General features: G+C 39.6%; 1 protein-coding gene across 5 annotated transcripts in view; it reads right to left on the reverse strand.

Moving 5' to 3' along the window:
• The window catches only part of ACSL1 (acyl-CoA synthetase long chain family member 1), a 64,874-nt gene that overhangs the window by 27,126 nt on the left and 14,826 nt on the right, over window positions 1-22,922 (reverse strand). For 3 of the 5 annotated variants that reach the window (XM_039882657.1, XM_039882661.1, XM_039882659.1), the window contains exons 2-3: window positions 14,022-14,248; window positions 3,826-3,940 (exon numbers count right to left, since the gene is read on the reverse strand). In XM_039882657.1, coding sequence (XP_039738591.1) covers window positions 3,826-3,940; window positions 14,022-14,216 — 310 coding nt within the window. In that variant the 5' untranslated portion in view covers window positions 14,217-14,248. Of the gene's footprint in view, window positions 1-3,825; window positions 3,941-14,021; window positions 14,249-16,190; window positions 16,274-18,036; window positions 18,160-22,922 lie in introns of those variants that run through there. The other 2 variants (XM_039882658.1, XM_039882660.1) reach the window with 2 other exon arrangements.

Here is a 22,922-nt window from a genome sequence, read left to right on the forward strand (position 1 = left end):
TTTGTATTCCACCTCAGTCCACGAAGTATCAGGTAGACTATAGTGGTCATCCAATTAGAAATAATGAGTTCAGATGGGAAATGTTTTCTCTCTGGGTTTTGGCCTGATTTTTCACTTGCTTATTTATTTCTATTTTGTTTCTTAAGTGGGGCAGGGAAGGAGGAAAATGAGAGGAGAGAAGGCAAATATAAGTTTTAAGGACACTCAACTTGTGAATTCTTCAATACCTTATTGGTTTAGAAAGGAATTAGTAGCTGAGTGGTAGAGATCTTGATATGGGTTTTCAGAAGTATTCTTCAAAATTTCTGAAAAAGCTTAAAGCATTCTAACTCAGAATGAGAAAGGGGAAATATAATTTTTTTTAAGTTTCCAACTTTTGATGATCAAAGGTATCAGGAATCACCTGGAATTCTAATTACATGGGTGAAACCCTGATTGCAAAGAAATAAAAATGAAAAAAAGATGCAAATGAGGGAAAATTAGGGGGCATTTGTGAAAACAAAAGTCAAGAAATGTCAGGATATGTCCTGATTCCAATTTAGGTACCTACTAATCAGAAAGAAAGAAAATCCATTTTAATTATCCATACTAAAGGCTAGGACAGTAATAAACATAACTGTAAATCATTTATATTTGGAATTATACAAGTTTCTTTCTAAAGATTAATCCCAAGCTAACTTTGTGCTCAGTCTGTAGCTGTTGAAGGGAAAAGCTATGTCCACTTGAAAAAAAAAAGCTGCCACGTTTAGACGATGAGTCAACCACGTACAAGAATGTTTCCTAATTGGAAACACAGGCTCTACTACCAGCTCCATGTCACACTGGGCACGTGTAGTTCCTTCTACGCGGACATTTGAAGTTGGATGTTTTGTAATCTCCCATCTGATGGGGCATCTACATTTCTTTTTTGAAACCATAACACATATGGCTTCACAGTTTTTGGTTTGAGTATCAGCTGACGTATTCAGATTTGGGTTGGGGACCTGGAGGGAGGGGGAGGGAAAGCAGAGCATGGCCCCATCTGGGGCCCTGACCAGCCTGGGCCTCCTGCAGAGAATCAGACCCTAGAAGACTGACGTGGGATGTGCTTGTGGATTCAAGGACCAGTCATGACGAGGGGGAGGACCCAGGTCATACAAGCCCACACCTTCACACTGACTTCTTGACTCTCTGATAAAAACAGAAAAGAGTGCCAAGAAGGCCCGATTCTCAGACCCGCTTCAATCCACAGGGACTGTTATAAAGACCAGGCTGCCAGTTATAAAATAAGTCCTGGGAACATAATGTACAGTATGGTGACTATAGTTAACAATACTGTACTGCATATTTGAAAGTTGCTAAGAGAGCAGATCTTAAAAGTTCTCATCACGAGAAAACAAAATTTGCAACCATGTGAGGTGATGGATGTTAACTTAGACTCATTGTGGTGATCATTTCACAATATACACAAATACGAAATCACTATGTTGTACACCTGAAATAATATAATATACGTCAATTATATCTTTAAAAAAAAAAAAAAAAAGACCAGGCTAAATGTACATTCCATCTCGATGTTGTTTTCAGATGAAAAAAAAAAAAATACATTCTCAATATGAAATAATACTATTTTATTCTTCAAGAAAAGGAACTGGCAATCTACAGCCAGAGGCCAAATCAGGCCTGCCACCTGCTTTTGTAAATACAGTGTTTTTGCAACACAGCCTCATTTATTTACATATTATCTAAGGCTGCAGTTGAACAGTTCTAACAGAGACCTGATGGCCCAAAAGGCTTAAATATTTACTATCTGGCCCTTTACAGAAAAAGTTTGCAGACTCTGTCTCTAGGACAGTGTAGTTACTTCCCAGGCTCACCTAGGAAACTTAAAAAATATACTGTACTCAGACACTACTAACAATATTTTTGATATAATTGGTCAGGGATGGGGCCTGGGACTGAGTATTTTTCGAAAGCTGCCAGGTGACAGACACTACAGTGCAGCTAGGGATGAGAACTACTGACAAACAGGGAATTCAATTTTCATAAATGGCTTCCTAGGTACAGTTTTAAAATACTAGGTTTAAAAACTCTAGGCTGGCTTTTCCCATCATTCAACAAACTCCTAACTACCTTATCTAGAGGCTGGCTTTTGCTCTCCTATAAAAGTTTAATCTTATGGTAACCCAAGAAAATTAAAGCTTAGAATAAAAAGATTCTCTGGAAAAAGAAGACTGAACTTGTTTTTCTTCAACATTCATATAAGTCTCAGAAACATTCATATAAGTCCTTCATTTTCCAAGTAGAGAAAGTGACTCCCCAAAAAGTTACATGACTTGTCTTAACATCAGGGTAGAGTCAGAAGTATAATGTAAGTCACCATACTCCTAAATAAATCCCATCCTCTGTTAACAATGTAAAAATGTATATACACACTTATACACATACGTGCTTTCTAGTAGTGGTTAAAAAAGAACAACACACACACACACACATATATACACACACATATATATTATATATTTTTTTCATGTGGCCATATGTTAGGATGATCTACCTTACAGTTACTCTCACAAACTCTGACCCTGCTGCTAACTCTGAAGCATTCATAAATTAAATAATACAGAAGTTTATTTTCCCTTTATAGCAAGGCTTAATGAATCTGCTACAGGGATATTGGGGCAAATACATTGAACTGAGAATATAATTTTGGGCACTTCTTGCATGCAACATATTGTGGGGGACACAGAGAGCAATGGCACACAGTCCCGGACCCATAAGGAGATTACAATCTCGCTGACAATGGCAAAAACAAAAGCTAACCACCAAAAGATTTAAACAACAAAGCATGGACCCCAAGGACCAATTCTAGACAGGAACCTGTAACAAGCAAAAATAAAGAGACTAAAAGAAAAAGAGGGGCAGGGTATCCTCTCCTTCAATGAGGGTGCATTAACGGAAGACCTACTGTGTGCCAGGCTCTGTCAGTGCCCCGAGAAGAGAGGGCTACCCTATTCAAGGAGCAGCCTCTGAGGGGGACGGGGGTGCAGAAGGCCAGGAAACATCTCTCTCACTAAAGGGGCTGGTATGGAAATAGGTGAGGGATGCTGGGAAAGGGGGGAAACGCGTCACTTGGAGGTAGGGGATGAAAACGATACACCAGGAAGCTTTCATAGGAAAGGTGAAATGCAATCTGAGTTTTATAAGATTAGGAAGAATATATCAAGCACCTGGGCTGGGTGTAGGAAAGAAGAGATTTTATGATTGGGGTTGGGGTAGGGGAAGTACACAAAGACATGGGATTATGAGAGAGAACAGGGGGTTGTGGCTTTGCAAGAAGTTCAGTGTGACTTGAGAGAGTACATATGGAGCTTAGAAGAGAGAAAGGAAGACAGGCACCAGATATCATGGGGTCTCTGACACCAATGCTGGTAATTAAGGGTAGTCGCACCGCTTCCTTGGGATGTCAGCGTCTATGTCTCAAGATATAAGTCTCCTGGTAGATAAGTTTAAAAAATGTTGAATCGGGCCCAATTATACAGGTCTCTTGACTGCAGGAAAAGTCAAAGCCCATAATGAGCTAATGTACGTGTGACTCTCCATAAAATATATGACATACTGAACACATATGTGACCACGGAACCCACTTTGCCCAGGGGAACATCTATCTAGAGTGGCCAGTGAGCTTTGGGACTCACTCTGGAGAAGTTATGGGAGGAGACAGGGAGACTTGAATGATACTAAAGAGGCAAGAGACGTAAACAAATATGCTTTTCTGAAGAAATACCACTCCCTCTGAATGAAAATCATTAGGCGTTAGCCACACAAATTCAGTACGATGCTCACTTGACACCTTTACGCCCCTCTGGAAACTTTCATATACGGTTCTGACGTCATCGTAGAAATATTCCAGGAGCTCATCACTATCAAGTAGCGCGGATCTCCGTGCACCACCACTGCCCTATGTAAAAAGACAGAGAGAGATGAGCACATTAAAAGAAAGCATTAAAAATAAAAAGCCTAACGTGCATGCCCATGATCCCCCCGGGGGCCCCTGTGGAGTACCTGCTCACTGAGCATTTGTTGAATGGACTGAAGTATAGGATGTGACACAGAGGACCGATTTTGTGTCAGCTCTTGTGGAAATGACGTACCATTCAGTTTCACTTCCATAATGTTATCTACATTCCTTATTGTTTCATTATATTTGACTGTGTTCTTTTTGAGATTATTTCCGCTCTTCTCTTTGTCAACTGCACTATAATCCATTAGGAACTTTGTTTTCTCATAGAACATCCAACAGTTACAATCGTCAGCTACAAGATGCATGGGTATGCAGACGCATCTGTACATGTGTGTGGCGTGTGGCACTTCCAGGCAGGCAGATCTGACATCGTTGTGCACCCTCTCTACACTGTCTTCATCTGTTGGCTCAGTAAGCACATCTGCTACGTACCAGAGCTCCTAACCAGTAGCAGGTGTCATCTTAAGGGGCGGTCGTTCTCAACCTGGAAGCTGCTGTGCCTTCCTGGGCCACCCAGACACTGCAAGGGTAAAACTCAACTACTATGATGCCAGAGTCTATAATTTTTTTCTTTTTAATTTTGGGGAGGGGTCTTCTCATTTGCAACGGTCAGGAAACATTTTCTTGGGGGAAATCAGGCCATGATATGAGGACTTCTGATACCACAAAAAAAGGGACTGTTCAAAAGTGGGAGAGAGCGTTTCTGGCTTGAGGTTTAAAGAAAAGAGTCAGGAAAGCCTTCATGAAGAAAGGCAAGGGGCTAGGTCTCAAAGGCTGTGTAGGCAGAGCTGATGGGGAAATGGGATGTACTCCAGGGGAAGACACACCATGGAGACCCTTCATAAGGAAATGATTGCTGAATATGTTTTGATGGCTTCCTTTTCTTGTTTTTTTTTTTTTAATTAGAATTCGTCGCTCCTCCTCCTACATGCTCTCTTTCCTTCCCTCCAAGTTGTCATTTATATAGTTTAAAACTTTTTAATAACATAGAAGTATATCAAGGAAAAAAGTAACTAGGCCCTATTATCAGTGTGGTAAGTCCCTTCCAGACTTTTTTCTATTCTTATACATTTATATACTTTCTTTCAGTATCTACTATGTGCTACATATGTATGTTTAACTCTTGATCTAAAACTGCTAATAATTTTCTGGAGTAAATATCACCCAATCATATATTCTAATCATCACACAGTCATCGCTATCTTGGCAGAAACTTTCTAATACCTGTAGCCACGACTCCAAGCCTAATTATTAATTACAACATGCTACTTTATAAAACAAAGAAGTTATTCTTCATGTGCATAAACATGGAAATAGAATTATGTATTATTATTACTTAATCCCTGAGTCTTTTTTCTCATCTGCAAAATGGGGATACCATGTGTCCATGTCCAGGGTTATTTTTAGTTAAACAAGAACTTTTCCGTAAAATATGAATATATAGACTTTTATTCAAACACTACATAACATGCCCTGACCACAACACCAGGCCTTCTTATCCTACATGTTTACTCCAACAAATAGTCAGATTAAGATTCAGAAGCAATTCTGTGGCTTTATAATACCATTCAGAAGCCTCTTCAACCCAGAAAGCCACCAAAAGATCCAGGCCATCATGGCTAAGGTAAGAATAGAAAGGGGCAGGGGGCAGAAAATGGGAAGGCGAAAAAAGCTAAGAGAGGTATGATTAGTAAAGAAGAGCCAACTGCCACAAATAACTGCCTCCTGGTCACTGGCCCAATCCACTCTGCCCACAACCCATGGCCTGGAGGCTCAGGCAGCCTGGCGCTTCTCGGGGAGGTCCTCATGACACTCTGCTTAGGACAGTGTCTTCTACCCCTCTCCTCACTTATTCATTCATGGTATCACTCAGTGGTTTCTCAGCAAAACAGTACTACCCTCTCCAAGCCGTCTGCTGAACGGTGACCGCAGCTGTCAATAGGGTAGATGGGGATCAGGAAATAAGACACAAAGCTTGTTTTGAAGGAGCCCAAGTCTTGTCCTTATGTGACCAGAGGAAATCCAAAGAGCACTGACTGAGCAGAAGGGCATGGAGGAAACCATAATGAACAGACGGGAGCAGCCTGGAATCTATGGAGGATAGCTCACTCTGGAGCCAAGGTCCTCAAAGAATGGTCAGGGGAACAGCTGGCCCTTATAAGGAAAGCAAAATAGCTATCCCTTCACTAGGTCTACTGAATCAGAAACTTTGGGGTATGACTCATCAGCCTGTGTTTTAGCAAGCCCTTTGGGGGATTCCGGTGGATGCTACAGTGTGAGAACCACCAATCTAAAGGCATTGAGGTTTCCAGCAGGATCTGGTGAAGATGGGGTGATGCATTAGAAAGAAATCCGCATGGAGTGTAAGCAGTGTGCAGAATAGGATGGAGGGGAGAGATTAGATGAACGAACTTATATGAGCCTGAATCAGGCCCATGACAACTGGGAATGGGGAGAATGTGGATGCTAGAAGCACAAAGCCCTAATGAGTGGGATTTGGCAAGTAATTGTATATAGGAGAAAAGAAGAAGTGGGGAGTTGGAGGGCTGAGAAGATAGCAATTCCAAAAATATAAGACTGGGGACTGAGGGTAGGTTAGAAAAAGAGATTAACCTTAGCTTTGGATATATGGAGACCACAGAACTTCCAGATAGTAAGTCAACTTTCCAATTCTCATTTGGGGAATCACTACTGTAGAATATAATTTGATAACAAACTTTTGGCCAAATACTTATTCGGCTAATTTTTTTGGTGGTATATAATCTTCAAGACTTTGAGAAATATGGAGGTAAAACAGCCAAATCAAAGTTAAAGAAGTTAATTACATACTAAATGAAGCCATCTTCTTGACGAAGTAACCTGAGGACAAGATATTTATTATTATTCTAATTAGCTTCTGAATCTTAATCTGACTATTTGTTGGAGTAAAGCAATTAGCAAAAGTTTGAAGATGAAGCAGTAAATGAGTTGTATGCCAATTTAAGGCACTGGTAAAACATGGTAAAACGTCTCATAAGTCATTTAATTGTAAGGCACGCACTGTAATTTCAAAAGAGGTTAAATGAAGTGGGGGTGGCGAGACTAAGCAACAAGATGGGTGCTTTGAAATTTGTTGCTCTATGAAATGATCACACATTCCTGTAAAAAATCCTAATTTTTTTCTCTAAGAATCATCATTCTTAGAGAAATGGTAACGTGCATGCATGTTACCACTCCTCCTGGACGAGAATGCTGTATGTAAACCCTGGGTGTCAGCAACCTTAGTTACACGCACAAGGGCAAGCAACTGCTTCGGAGTGCTGGGAAGCTCAGCAGTGACAACTGGACTCAAAATGTCTGCACATACTACAAAAATCGAGCCATTTCAAAAGCCAGAGATTTAATTCTTGGGATATTCAAGTACATGTGCCCGTTTCTAGAAATATCTACTTAAATGAAAAAGTACTTTAAATTTGGCCTTCTGGACTTATAACTCATAGATTGAAGGTAGAGGTGGGGGTGTCAGTTTTGCTCAAGAAACAGGGTGAGCTAAGCAGATGACTCCAATCAAATGTGCAGGAAATCAGTGAATAAGATTGTGAGTCAAAGAAGGTTATGGGTCTTTTATTTTTCAATGTGGTCATATAGTTTCCAGGGTTTTTTTTAAAAAAAAAAAGATAGTGAGTCAAACCCCTTATAATCAAATCAGTAGTCCTGAGTTTATTCTGCAACATCTATACAAGCTAAGGTTCCCCTTGAGGTCAGCCTCCCCATGTGGGCTGAATTAGGAAATGAAAGTTCAAATTCCCATTGGTGGGAGCAAAGGCGGAGGATAGTGAACATCTGCATATCGGTGGTTCCCCAGACTAGAATTCTAGTCAACATTTGACAAAAAGGAACTTTTTAATGATGAGAGTCATTTCATGTCACTCTCATATTTAAATGCAAAAGCAAATCACATCCTTGAAGATTTCTGGGGGATAGAAAGGCCCAGAAGAAACTTTGTAAATTGTGGTTTCATTCATCCCAATCTAGAAAATGGACATCTATAGGCCATAACAGCCAGCTACTATCGATGGATTGCTATTGTTTATTTGCTATTGTTTATTCCTTCTAAGGAGAAGGTTAGGGGAAAGAGGCAGGAAGAGGAAGGGATACCAGGGACAGAGGGAGGAAGGGAAGGAAGAGAGAGCAGAGGTGAAGAGAACTGAGTAACTTCTAAAGAGACTGTTGAAGACTTGGCTGGATTGTAATGTTAAATCCATCTCTAGGGGGAAAAGCAGCATGTGGAACCACAGTCTTAGGGGGTAAAAATACACTGTTTTTATTTTTGCTCTTTCCAATATCCTCCATGTGAAACACAGATTCTTCCCAGCACTTACATTTTACATGCATCTTATCCCGCCCAGACCACCATCATCTGCTTCTTTATAAAACAGACACAAAACTATTTTTCCATCCAGTGATCTCTTAGAGAGGCTCTCTAGCCATCAATTCTCATATCTAGCAACACCAGATCTTTGATAGCTCAAACTAGGACCTTCGGAGGCCAGCCCATAGGTGACCCTCCTGACCTTAATTTTTGAATGATAATAAACAGAATATTTAAAAGAATACCTAGACTCCCCCATTACACAGACCTGTAAATATCACAGTGTAGCAAGGAACTCTCAGGTTCATTTTCATGCTCACCAATTTATAGCCAACTTCTCGAGATCCTTTGAGCCCAAGTGAATAAAGAAAGGGCAGAACCGTCACAGTGACAATCCATGCTGGTGTTGTCATCTGAGCACTGATTGTCACTGAAAGATGGAAGGTGAGTGAATACTTATTGAGTGCCTGCTATAGGCCAGCCACTTTGCAGATAAGAAAACAGACTAAGCAGGAGGCTTTCTTGCCTTAGTCCCACAACTAAAATATGGAGGAGCTAAGCTTCAAACCCAGCTCCACAGGGCATCTGGTAAGTTACAAGATTTGCTGTGTGGTTCACAAGCAGCTTCAAACTTGCTCACACATCGGTCACCTTAATCTTTGAGGAGACAGGTCTAGATTACTGGTGTCTGACTGGGTACTTTGGTTCTTCAAGACTTTCCCCTAATCTTCAGAACCTCTTTCCTTTTCATCCCTAGTTCATTCTCCAGTTTCCAACTTCCCAAGCTCCACTACCCCAATCAGAGTATTTGCTTAAGGGGTGGGGGAGGCTGACAACATACTTAGGGAACTCTAGTTCTGTGCTGCCGAACACATTTCAGTCTCATCATCAAAGAGTCAGCCATCCACAGAAGGGAAAATGGTACCCTCTCACCTCCGTGAAAGGGGAGAACAAACGAACGTTTAGAATCACAAAATCCAAACTTCCACAAACACTGTCTCAGTAAAACAAGACTGCCTGTGGCATCTCTACATACCTGCCATTTTCGAAGTGAAGTCGAAAGAGAACCAGTGTCTACTTTTTACTGTCTGCCTTTTAGACATTGGTGTGAAATAGAGATTTTTGTCAAGAAGCTTAGAAAGCTTACATTTGTCATTTTTCATTTGATGTAAGTTGACCCTATTTCAGACAGGCTATTTTTAACCTTACATAAACATTACAGTACACATTTCTGTCATTTATGTGTACACACACTCCCTGATTAATGAAACCCAGGAGAAATGGCATTATTTGTACAAAATCGAATTGTGTTTTTAGACCTGCTTTATCATATTCCTTTATAGTGAACTTGAGCTTTTCCTCCTGGTTAAAAGGAACCCAGAAATAATTTTTTTTATTTTTCTGAAACAATTGCCTTCCCCACTTCGAATTCATTAAGGCAGCTACTTCACATTTCTGTGGCCTGGTCTTGGCATAAAGACCAGAAACTCTGCCTCCCGTTCTCCGTAATGTCCACCCAGCACCTTGCAGCACACCACCTGACGCTGCTGCCCCGTGACCAGCGCTGACCCTTCTACGACCTCATTCAAATCGCTGGTCACTTTCAAGTGAGCAGACAAGTCCAACAACCCATGGAAAGGAAGTTAGCAAGGTTTTCCATAGTTTATTATTAAGAAGCCCAAGTTTTAGAAAAGGTGCTAAAGTTACCTACAGGTATAAAAGTGCTGATGTTTGCACACTCTCAGAATAACATGTTCAAACAAAAACACTCCCTCTGAATAGGACTGCTAGGATTGCTTGCTGAAAATGCCCTCAGATGTTCTAACACTTTGGGAAATCATGTCTGCAAATTCTCTGAGCACCACAGCAACAAAGGTGCCAGAAGTGGGACTGGAAGTGCAAATCTTTGCACACACCAGTAATCTGACAATTATGCTGCAATCAGGACCAGGGAAGAATAGGTAGTGGGAAATAGTGACTGGGAAGCTGCAATTATAAATGGTACATAAATGGAAGTTAATGCCTAAAAACAGTCAAGGTTTACATGAAGATTACTGACAGATATGAGACCAGAGCATCACAACAAAGATGCTTCCGAAGTTTCACACGCACATCCAGTCGACTGTTCCAAGGCTTCCCAGAGAAGAAAGTTGTTTATATTTACAGATGACTGCAGAAACAACTAGACTGTTCCTAACATTTCTTCTTTCCTCTTAGTGTTCACCTGCTACCTCCCGCCTGGTTTAAATTCATTAGTCTAATGCCCACCTCCTACAGATGGCTTCGCCCTCCTTCTACAGACCTGCAGCTAGTATAAGTGCAGGGGGTGGTCCCACTGACCCTCTGCACGCGCCACCCTTCCCAGACGGTTCTCTCTCAGCTCTGCCCCAGCAGCTGCCACTCAGGCTCATCCCTACATCTCTGCCTCACTACGGTGCCTGACCCTACTCAACTCACGACTACACCCCTGCTCAGAGCTAGCCCCAGCCATTCAAGTCCAGGAGGGCACAGACATTCTTTAGGTTCTTTTTCTTCCAGCTTTATCATTGACAAAATTGCATATATGTAAAGTGTACGACATGATTTGAGATGCACATACATTGTGAAAGGATCCCCTCCATAGAGTTAATTAACACAATCATCACTCTTTTTTGTGAGAACACAAGTTCTACTCTCTCAGAAAATTTCAATTATACAATACAGTGTTGTCAACTAGTCACCCAGTGATACATCACATCTTCAGATCTTATTATCTTTTAACTGAAAATCTGTATCCTTTCACCAGCCTCTCCCTAGTTCTCTCATCCCCCAACAACCACTTTTCTATTCTGCTTCTATGAGTTCAACTTTTTTTTTTTTTGAATCACTATCTTTGTTTTTTCACCATCATTATCCCCATAGGCTGGCACTTTTTCTGCATAAGTCCAGTGTGACTCTTCTTAAAAACTTATGAATCAATGACCTGCTCTCTTCTCTTACAGAAATTGCTTATGCAGTTTGCAAGTAGATCTTTATACACACATGGGTGTGTAAAATGAGTGATTCTGCCAGCCACATGGGAAAATCCTACTAGCAGTAAGTCACTATATGCATTCTCTAATACAGACTTAAGATACTGATCCTTGCAGTGTGCATGTGAGCTGGGAGGTCTGAGGTTTGTTCAGACAAGCCATGGCATTGAGAAGGCCTCCAGATTGTGATTTTTGAATTTTAAAAACCATGCTGTTTATTGAGCACTGCTTTCACAGGCTGGATGTTACATTTAGTTTGCTTCTTTTAAGTTCTTATCTGAGAATAAACCACAGTTCTAGTTTTATGGCATGAAAACAAGTCACTTGTATTATTACTCTTAATATAAGGATGGCCCTTGTCCCCTGCCAGGGATGGACAGAGTCCTCAGCAGGACTTCCCGCTGGCCTGTCAACTCTCTGAGGGCAGCAGCCTCTTTGTCTCTGGTATTGTACAGTCGTCGCATAGCAGATGCTTAAGTCCTTGCTGAATGAAAGCCTGTGTGGTAACTACTCTGTGATTTATGGAGGATTACATCCAGAGTGTCACATCTTCCATATGAGACTTTCTGGAGCACAGGGTAAATACGATAAGGCAAGTTGCTAATCATATATATCCCAGGAGATGGATGTTGAAATCTCACCCTTTCATAAAAAAAGGGTTACTCAGCCAGTACGTAACCTGAATGTCATGAAATCATTTGGTGTGGAATTAAGTTATCCAACTTGGAAACAGAATGCGTTATACTCAAAACACTGATTCTACATAATAAACGATATGAGGCCATACCAGAACCAAATTCCAGTGACCAGATAGTGAATCTGATATAGAACAACTAGTTTCGTTACCAGAGTTAAATTTTAATCTAAATTCTTGTAATCTTAAAGTGAAGTCTTAGGAGGCCTAAGAACTGGAAGGTATAAAAAAGTTTTGACTTGCTAATTACTAAGTTATAATCATAACTCCAAAGCTAATCTCAAATTCAGTATGTTCAGTTCTTTTTTAGAAATGCAAAGCAAATTTTGTATCTATTTCTAAGACCTACAAATTCTGAAAATCAGAGCTAAATCTATTTCTATAAAGCCAAGAAAAAAATCAGGAAGCCTATATAGTAGGTAGTGACATTATAGCTTTTAATTTTCTTTCTGCTTACCTGTAAACTGTTCTACAGAGAAGATGTACGGTTATTTTAATAAGGCTCAATGACTTCATGCTAAGTTGGAACTTAAAATCATATTGTAAGCGCCTCCACAATTTCTCATACAATAAATAAGAATTAGGCAAATTTTACAGTTACTGCTAAATTATAAATATCTTAAATCTGCACTATGAGACACCAGGTCCTCTCTCAGAAGAGACAGAATGTCAAAAACCTCAGACATATCTATTAGAAAAAAATTAAATTCTACTCCTTATTGGCTTTCAATTAGCTGAGGTAAAATATTAAGTTTACCTTCTGAATAGAAATACAGTATAAAGCCATCTTTCCTCAGCAGTAGTTCAGTCATTCTATTTTTACATTTCAGCATGAATAAGACTGACATATCTTTTACATATTTTAAGAGTTTTACAGTAACGAATACGAGAAATTGTCTAAAAACTAAAATCCTAAAAACAACAAGAAGCTATCAACCTGGCCTGGGCTTTATTTGGAAGGGCACATTCTCCTCCACACCACCACTTGCCCGGGGTGGGAGAGGCCTTTCACTTGTAGCTAAAAGCAGCAAATGAGGCGATTCTGTATCTTACAACATTCTTCTTTATGTATATTTATGTAATAAATACTGAAAATTAATTCAGTATTAATTACTGAAAAGCAAGAAACGACAAAGCAGAGAGCAGGTGAAGAGTTAAATAAAGAAGGTAGCTTCTTTATTTTTTCAACCCCTCACGTTTTTTCACTAACCTTGAAAACAGACTCAGAAGGTAAGAAAAGTTGAGTAAGAGCACTAGGAAAGAATCTGCCTGAAAGGGTCTTTAGATTACCCTCTGCCATCTCACCCATTCGGCCCTAATTATGGAACACACGCTCTGGCTAGGTTTTCATGATGATGGCAACATGACCTTTAGTTTGCCCAAGTTATGCACAACTCACAGCACTTGACAGCTCAACCTCAGAAGCCCCCTGAATCTTATTTCTTCATGTCCTAGCCTAAATTCTGGGGCCATGTTATTCTGTCAAGTTCCTAGTCTAGCTTCATCCTATTTGAAACCCCAGAGTCCTTGCAACAGCTAAGGGATGTGTTCTAAGTATCAGTGAAATCCTTCCTTCCATGACAATTGTCTGACAACTCGCTGCTGGAACACAAGCTCTGCGAGAGCAGGGATTCTGTGCCTGTTCTTCCCCTCGTGGAATCTTCTAGGCCTACTACAGTGCCTAGCATAGGGCAGAAGCTCCATGTGATTTCTGGAATGAGGCTCTGTGTGATTACAGGCAGACACCCAGCCAACACCATCTCATTTGTCCCTCTACCCTATATTTTGGCCTCTACCTCCATTTAGTATAATTGAAAAATTTGTTGAGTATGTTTTGGTTTACAAAGTACCCTTGCAAGCAACTGATTGTGATCCTGATCAATACTGCATTTGATGGAGCTTAACTCATCCGGGGAAATGCAGAGAAAACCCACAGTGGCAGGCCGACCCCCCTCCACTTACCGCTACCTCCACCGACTGCATGGAGAGGTCACATGGTGGCTTCACGGGTTTGGGTCGTGTGGCATACCAGAATGTGGTGAGTGCTGCAAATGCTCCGAAGCCCATGAGTGTGTTGGTTGGAAGAGAACGAATGTACTGTCTGAAGTCGGCCAGCTCAGGTATTCTAAAATATCGGAACAATTCGTGGGCTTGCATTGTCCTGTGTTGGTGGTGTCCTAAGATGACTTCTGTTGGGAGAGAAAAACATCATGTTCATTCCAGGGAGGCAGGAGTCTTCTCCAGAGTTCCCAAAGGCCAACCACCTAACTCGATGCCGGATGACCAGTCAAGGCATTAAGCTCACAGTCTAATGGTCCAGGTCTTTTCCTAGCTGTCAAATTTCATTTTTCTAAAATCACTTTAGGATTCATTTTACTTCTATTATCTTGTATAAAGTTTTCATTAGCCATATCAAAAAATTTTTACTAACAAGGAATTCTTGCCATAAAATGCTCAAATGAGTGGCATGTTACCATTTTCTTCCCTGATATTATATTTCTGTTCTCTTCCACCTAATCAAACACACTCAACTCTCATCATCACAACTAATGGTGAGAAGACTGAAAAAGCACAAAACAAGCTCAAACCACCAAAAGGCCATCAGTTTTCATTTCTTCCCACAAATCTCAGAACAAGCTCCCTAACTGCTTAAACAGGTTAATCTGATGTCCATGCATCTCTCCCGTTCCCCACACTCTTTGTACCCCGAAAGCCACAATATAAATGCATGGGAAATTGTAGTTGGCTATTCCAATAAAATAATTTCTTTCATTTTCCTTAAGAATCTAATAATAAATTGGTGTGCAAAAACTTTAAACCAAATATCATATATCTAGAGAGAGATTATAGCATAGTATTTGAAAGTATAGAATAGTATTTAAGATCTCAGATTCCAGAGCCAAATCCCGCCTCCCCAGCTTATTAGCCATATGATTTGGGACAAATTACTTCACCTCTCCATGCCTCAATTTCCTCACGTGTAAATGGAGATGAAAACAGTACTTATCTCGTAGGGCTTTCAGAATGACTAAATAAGCCACATTGAGCTTAGGATAGTATGAGGTTATGGAAAGTGCTAAATAAATATGAAGCATTATTATTATTATTTCCTCTACCACTACCCTGTGATTAGTCTTGCATGTAGAACAGTAAGGTATAGAGGTAACGAAAAAACAATGTTTGACTACAAGGAGTTTACAAACAAAATTAAGAAGCCAAAATACCCAGAAGAAAATTAGATCATGTTAAACTCAATGTATGTTAAAGCCTCAAAGCGCATGTTATAGACAATTCACATACATATCAGTATAAAAAATGTACAGTACATATAATAAATATGAACTCTCATTAGAAAATTACTGATGAGTAAATAACTGCTCTAAAGTATGCTTGGCAGCAAAGAGAAGGAAATAATATTAAATAATCTGAAAAACTTTTCTCAAAAACTTCCTAAAAAAATCCACCAAATGTTAACATACATTTTAGCTATAAGTTCAGACAGTATTTATGAGCTACTTATAATATGTTCTTTTAAAGAGCTAGGTCACAAGACAGAAAATAATTACTTTTTCCTAATTATAAAAATCCTCTTTAAATTTCAGCCTATATTGTAATTTTTTTTTTTTTTTTTTTTTTTTTTTTTTACAGAGTAGCAGAATATCAAGTGTTTTCACCAGCCATCAATACTATAAGGGCCAAGATAATGTATTTTCTCAGCTCATGCAATCTTGTGCTACAACAATTTTACTTATGTTACCCTATAATATAGTTATTGCTTTTGCTTTAAATAATCAGTTACTATTTAAAAACATTGATGTGAAAAAATATTTTATTTGCCCATGTGTTTCTTATTTCCGGCATTTTATTAATTCCTTTCTGTAGATCCAAGTTTTTAATCTGGATTTGTCATTTTTTTTAAGTTATTGTTATTAGTTATGGAATGTTAATTTGAGAGTTTTGCTTTTTATACTCAAAGATATCATTCCGTAATTTAATTTGTTTAAATTAAACAAGTTTAAACACACACACACACACACACGAGAAATTTCGAGATCTGATATGACAACAGAGAAAGAACAGAAGAACAAATTTCTTCAGGTCATAATTCTGAAGAGAAGTACCAGCACTTACAAAAACACTCACCACCTCTGCTACCAAAAGTTGACTGCCAGGTGACATACCAGTGCAGACACAGAAAAGGCAGCAAGGCTGGGAGTAGGCAGGGGTTGGAGCTTGGCTAGTGATGCTTACCAGGCCTGCCAAGGTCCCTTAGGGCATTAGTCACATGCTGAGTCCTGTGCCACTGCCCATTAGGCTAAAGGTAACTAGAAGACAATATCCATACTTGACTTCCCAGGAGAACAGAGGGTGAGGATGGGCCAATGAGAAGCTGAGAGTAGAGTCACCCCACTGCTCCACCCATGGGCAGGGACATGCATTAGTTAGTGTCACTGCCAGTGCCAGTTCTAAAAACAGACATTGTTTTCTTTCTGCTCAACTTCCCAATAAGAAGAGACAATGGGCATATTTTTAAAAGCCATTGAAATGATCAGATGTTGGGTGGTATGTCAAACCAACATAAGACAGACCAAGAAAGAAACAGATTGTCAATAGTACACACACAGCAGATTTATTCTAGATGAATTCATAGGAATTGAGCTATTCCAGTCAACTAACATATTTGAGCATCTAGTGTGTGCCAGGCATGTGTTAGGAGCTGGGGAGACAGTGCTAAAGACAGGGTCCAGGCTCTCAATGAGCTAACAGCTAGTGTGGAAGATACACAATTAAACAAGCAATATCTACGGGGTGTGATGAGCTACCACCATTAAGACCAGTGATCAGGGAAGATCTCTCCGAGGAAGAGATGCTTACGCAAGACTTTGTGGCTAAGCAGACAAATTGAGTGTGGTCCTACTGACACTGAGCAGTCAGATTTCATACAGTGTTGGAACTCTACGAATGCAAAGCAACCTTATCCATTTAATGTGCAAATATGCCTTCCCCTCAAATCATTCCATCTTCTGGTTGTCTTTGTTATTCCCACAGCACTCTTTGAATGGGAGTTACTCACCCCTTAACCCTCCCCCCTTTCCCTCTTCTCTCCACAAAGTAATTTCCATAAAACCTAGATCCTGTGAATTTACTACAGGGGTTGTTCAACAGAATCACATCTCTGTGTGGGAATATTAAATAATTTCCCTCACAAACAAATACGGTCATAAACAGGTGATTAATTTTTTTCTGTTTTAAGCATCAGCAGTAGCCAAGCTACAGACAGCATTATACTAAGAAAGAAAGAAGTCTATTTCTAGAAATAAGTCTAGGAAAGAAAACTTTTTAAAAACTTCAGAAAATTACAGTAGTACCATGCAAAAACATTTTATTAGACACTAACCTAAAATGCTAATGGTTTAAATACAGTTAAGTTCTTATATTTAGTGGGTGATCATGACAAGTTATAGCAGTTTAATTTATGCCTCTTAGCTGGCAGCCAGCGAACAGCTTCAAGCCAACTACACCGAACAAACTGGTTAATTTTATAATAAGAAAACTACAGTCTGCAATTAAGAACTAAGACAATACTTCATTTAGATCCATGGAAAGAACAACTCTTAAAGATGAAACAAAGAGCATTATAAATCTTTTCATTTCAATTTAACTAGTATAAGGAAAAGGCACTTGAGGTAGTTAGAAGTGGAGGCAGACCTACATTCAAAGAAAATGAACCACAATAAATAGCCATTAAATGCTGTAGGTGAACATAAACACCACACTTTAAGATAGACTCAATCAATAGGTCTCTAAGAAGTATCAAGACTCATGAACTTGCCAACAAATGGTTAAAACTCAGATTTTATTCTTATTCCAAAGCTGTTCTAGTGGGAATATTTATTAAAATTCTTTCAAAAGCAAATTTAAACATCATCATTTCAGGAAATTTATAGCCCAGGAGTATAATCATGCTGCTACTTACTAAGAATATGATTCAATCGGCTTAAAGGCTTATGCAGACAGTATTTCTCGGTCAGAACACTCAAGACTTGACATCTGGCCTCTCCTTCCCTTCAGCTACTCCTGTACATTTTCCTCTTCAGACCTAAAAAAGTAGGTTTGCTCATTTGGGTCTGGAATCTAAAAACGCAGAATGACATTGAACACAAGGCCAGGAAATCTGGCATAAGCTCAATGCAGACAACCGGAGCACAGGACGCCTTTAAATAGACGGGTAGAAACAGATGTAAAGGGCAGGGTAACAGAAACAGGAATACTGGTTCTCATCTGCCCAAACAATGGAAAGAACAGCTAGTGACACAATTAGCATTGATTTGGTGTTTTAAAAAGGCTTTCACATCCTGTGTCTTATTTAAATACCACAACACAAACGATGATAGGAAAACTAAAGTTAGACACTTAAAAGGCTTCCCCAAAGTGTCTTCCAAGACTGGAGCACCAATCTGACTCTAAATTCATGCATTTTCCTCTACATGAACAAATCTTAACCTCTGTTGGACTGCTGAACCTCCCCACTAGGAACATCCTCATATTTCTTTGCACATGGGGCTCACTGCTGAACCTCCCCACTAGGAACATCCACATATTTCTTTGCACATGGGCCCATTCCAGATTAGGAACTGTGAGAGCAGGTGGCTTCGAACGGCCCCTCCAGCACTCACACTCCATGATTCTACGAGAATTCTGCATCTGAAATCCATCTAAACTCTCTGTGTCTTACATAATTGCTAGCATTTATCCGATCACTCTGGCCTCTGAACATGTGGGTTTAAGGTCCATTGTGCACAAAGAAAACTTTTACCATTTTGTTTGCACCAGGAAAAAAGTGGTCCAGGTGACTCACAAAGGCATCATTCACTAAAAGCATGGACACACACGGCTTTGGCAATTCTGCAAAATTATACTTACATTCACATACTATTTATGAATGTCATTTACAAACGAAAGTATGGATGATCTAGATGTTTCTCGCCTTCTCAAGTCCTTCAAGCTTTCATCTAGCTGAATAATAGTGGTTTGATGGAATACCTCACTAGGAATGCGGCCATCAAACAAACCCTCAGAAACAGCACCCTTGCCCCAGTAGCAGCAAATGAGGAAATGCTGACATCTTTCCTTAAAGCAGCAAGCCAAGCTGGCAAGATGCTGCCATTCCTTGCTCCACCTCCTCCCCTGATACAAGAGGCCATTTACAGAGGCTGACAGCTCCCCCTTTGTCCTCTACTTGCGGGGCAGAGCTCAGCCTCCAGGAGAAACAAGAGAGCAGCAGCCAGACCATGTGGTGTTCTTTCACTGTGCTACTTCAAACCGTCGGATTCATGCTCCTTAACCCTGGCTGGCAAATTACCTAAAGCTAGATTTACTGAAGCCGTCCCCTCTTGAACCAAAAGAGCAGTTGAACACTCTCTGGAGAGAGAGAGGTACAGACACTGTAGGGCAGAGGCCACCAGTTAGAAAGGAGAGCAGAGGCTGCTGTCCCAACGCCATTCCCTACGGGGATTGCTGACCGTGGTCGCTGCCCCGGGAGCATCTCCTCGTTCTGAGTCTGAGAAAGAGAAAGACCACTTGGGTAACTTGGGATCCCATATGCACAATCAGCAAGTCACTCCACAGGGAATCAGTAATTCCAATCCACTGCCTTGGAGCTTTTCTTCCCAACTATGTATAATTCTCATTAATTTTCACTAAAGTGATTCCATGGGTCGACCAGTTCAATTTATGAGATTTTAAAAGGAGAAATGAAGCAGAGACATTCTATTTTTAAAAACCTGATTTACTGAATCATAAGTCCAGTTGAATAATTCTACACTAAACCACGCCCTGCTCATCGTCGCTAAAGTTATCAGAGAAAGAGTGGGACAAAAGCTTTTAAAGGCAAGTACAAGGCTAGACTAATTTTTAACCAGTAATATTAGGACCATACCTCACCTGTTCACATTGGCCATGGACCACGACTACCAGAGATGTCCCAGAATAAAGAGATTCCAAATATAAAGTGTCCTACTTGAACAGATAACCTTGTAGGGATTAAATGAAATGGTCAAATGTCTACTTATAATAGTTTCTGTACTCATTAAGCTACATATATATTTAAGTCACATGACAATAATAATATGTTAGAAATATCTGTTTTTTTTTTTCTATTCACATTTCATTCCAATTCGTTAAACATGCTTCTTCAAACAAGGTCTTAGGCATCTCTAAAGCCACTTTTGGAGGATTATCAGTTTCCTGTGGCATATCTTCACATCTTCTTCTTCCATTTAAGTTATCTAAGTTGAAGTATTTTTTGAAGTCACATATATGGCTACCACTAAAAAACATTCCCCCAAGTCACAGGAACACAGTTATACAATATTAAAATTTTTTCCATATGGGTCCATGTTCATATAACTAAACCACATACTTTATTGCTTTTTAAAAAAAATTTTTAATTAAGTTTATTGGGGTAACATTGGTTAATACAATTATATAATTTTCAGGTATACATTATCATTTGACATCTGTATATTCTATTGTGTGTTTACCACCCAAAGTCCAGTTTCCTTCAGCTACCCGTTATTTGCTCCCCTTTACCCACTTCACCCTCCCCCTAAACCCTATATTTGACCCCCTTTACCCCATCTACTTCCCTCCTCCTCCCCCACCCCAAGAGTAACCACTAGTCTATAGTCCTCCGGTAACCACTAGCCTATAGCCCATGTCCATGAGTCTCTGTTTGTCCTGCTCATTTGTTGCTTTTAGGTTTATATCACCATATAAGTGATATCATGTGATTTTCAACTTTTTCTGTTTGGCTTATTTTGCTTAGCATGATTATCTCCAAGTCCATCCAGGTTGTCGCAAATGGCAGTATTTCATCTCTTCTTATGGCTGACTAATATTACGTTGTATATATGTACCACAGCTTCTTTAGCCAGTCATCTATCGTAGGACACTTTGGTTGCTTCCATGTCCTGGCCACTGTGAATAATGTTGCTATGAACACCGGTGTGCAAATATCTTTTTGGGTTTTCAAGTCTTTGGGTAAATACCCAGTAGAGGGATTGCTGGATCATATGGTAGATCAATTCTTAGTTTTTTGAGGAACCTTCGTACTGTTTTTTGTGGCTGTACCAATTTGCAGTCCCACCAGCAGTGTATGAGGGCTCCTTTTTCTCCGCACCCTCTCCAACATTTGTTATTACTTGTCCTGTTGATTATAGCCATTATAACAGGTGTGAGATGGTATCTCATTGTGGTTTTGATTTGTATTTCCCTAATAGCTAGCGACGTCGAACATCTTTTCATATATTTGTTGGCCATTTGTATGCCCTCTAGGGAGAAGTGTCTGTTCAGGTCCTCTGCCCGTTTTTTGATTGGATCATTTGTTTTGTTGTTGTTATTGAGTCATATGAGTTCTTTGTATATTTTGGATATTAGGCCCTTATCGGAGGTGTTGCTTGCAAATACGTTTTCCCATTCAGTTGATTCTCTCTTTACCTTGTTGACGGTTTCTTTTGCTGTGCAGAAACTTTTTAGTTTGATGTAGTCCCATTCCTTTATTTTAGCTTTTGCTTCCCTTGCCTTTGATGTCAAATTCATAAAATCCTCTTTAAGTCCAAGGTCCTTGAGTTTAGTTCCTCTGTTTTCTTCTATGCATTTTATGTTTCAGGTCTTATATTCAGGTTCTTAATACATTTTTTAGTTAATTTTGGTGTATGGGGATAGAAAACAGTCTAGTTTCATTCTTTTGCAGGTGGCCTTCCAGTTTTCCCAGCACCATTTATTGAAGAGGCTTTCCTTTCCCCACTGTATGTTTTTGGCCATTTTGTTGAAAATTATCTGCCCATATAAATATGGGTTTACTTCTGGACTCTCGATTCTGTTCTACTACTGATCCGTGTGTCTGTTTTGCTGCCAACACCATGCCGTTTTGATTATCATCACTGTGTAGCATAATTTGAAGTCAGGGAGAGTGATGCCTCCAACCTCGTTCTTTTTTTTCTTAGGATGGCTTTGGAAATTCAGGGTCTTTTGTGCTTCCATAAAAATCTGATAATTTTTTGTTCTATTTCTTTTAAAAAAGCAGATGGGGTTTCGATGGGGATTGCATTAAATCTGTATAATGCTTTAGGTAATAAGGTCATTTTAACTATGTTGATTCTTCCAATCCAAGAACACGGAATGTCTTTCCATTTCTTTGTACCTTCTTTGATTTCTTTCAATAGGGTCTTATAGTTTTCATTATGTAGGTCCTTCACTTGTTTCATTAGAATTATTCCTAGGTATTTTATTCTTTTTGTTGCAATTGCAAAAGGAATTATTTTTTCTACTTCTTTTTCTGACGCTTCATTATAAGAGTATAGGAACGCTATGGATTTTTGAACATTGATTTTGTATCCAGAGACTTTACAGTACTTGCTTATTGTTTCTAGTAGTGTTCTTGTGGAGTCTTTAGGGTTTTCTATGTAGAGAATCATGTCATCTGCAAATAGTGACAGTTTGACTTCTTCGTTTCCTATTTGGGTGCCTTTTATATCTTTCTCTTACCTGACTGCACTTGCTAGGACCTCCAATTTTATATTGAATAACAGTGGCGATAGCAGACAGCCTTGCCTTGTTCCTGATCTTAGAGGGAAGGGTTTTAGTTTTTCACCATTAAGTTTAATGTTGGCTGAAGGTTTGTCATAGATGGCCTTTATTACGTTACGGTACTTTCCTTCTATACCGATTTTGTTAAGTGTTTTGATCATAAATGGATGCTGTATCTTGTCGAAGGCTTTTTCTGCATCTATTGATATGATCATATGATTCTTATTTTTAATTTGTTTATGTGGTGTCTCACATTAATTGCTTGGCATATGT

This window comes from Pteropus medius, unplaced genomic scaffold (genome assembly GCF_902729225.1).
Source record: "Pteropus medius unplaced genomic scaffold, Ma_sr-lr_union100, whole genome shotgun sequence".
In the NCBI taxonomy this organism is placed as follows: Eukaryota; Metazoa; Chordata; class Mammalia; order Chiroptera; family Pteropodidae; genus Pteropus; species Pteropus medius.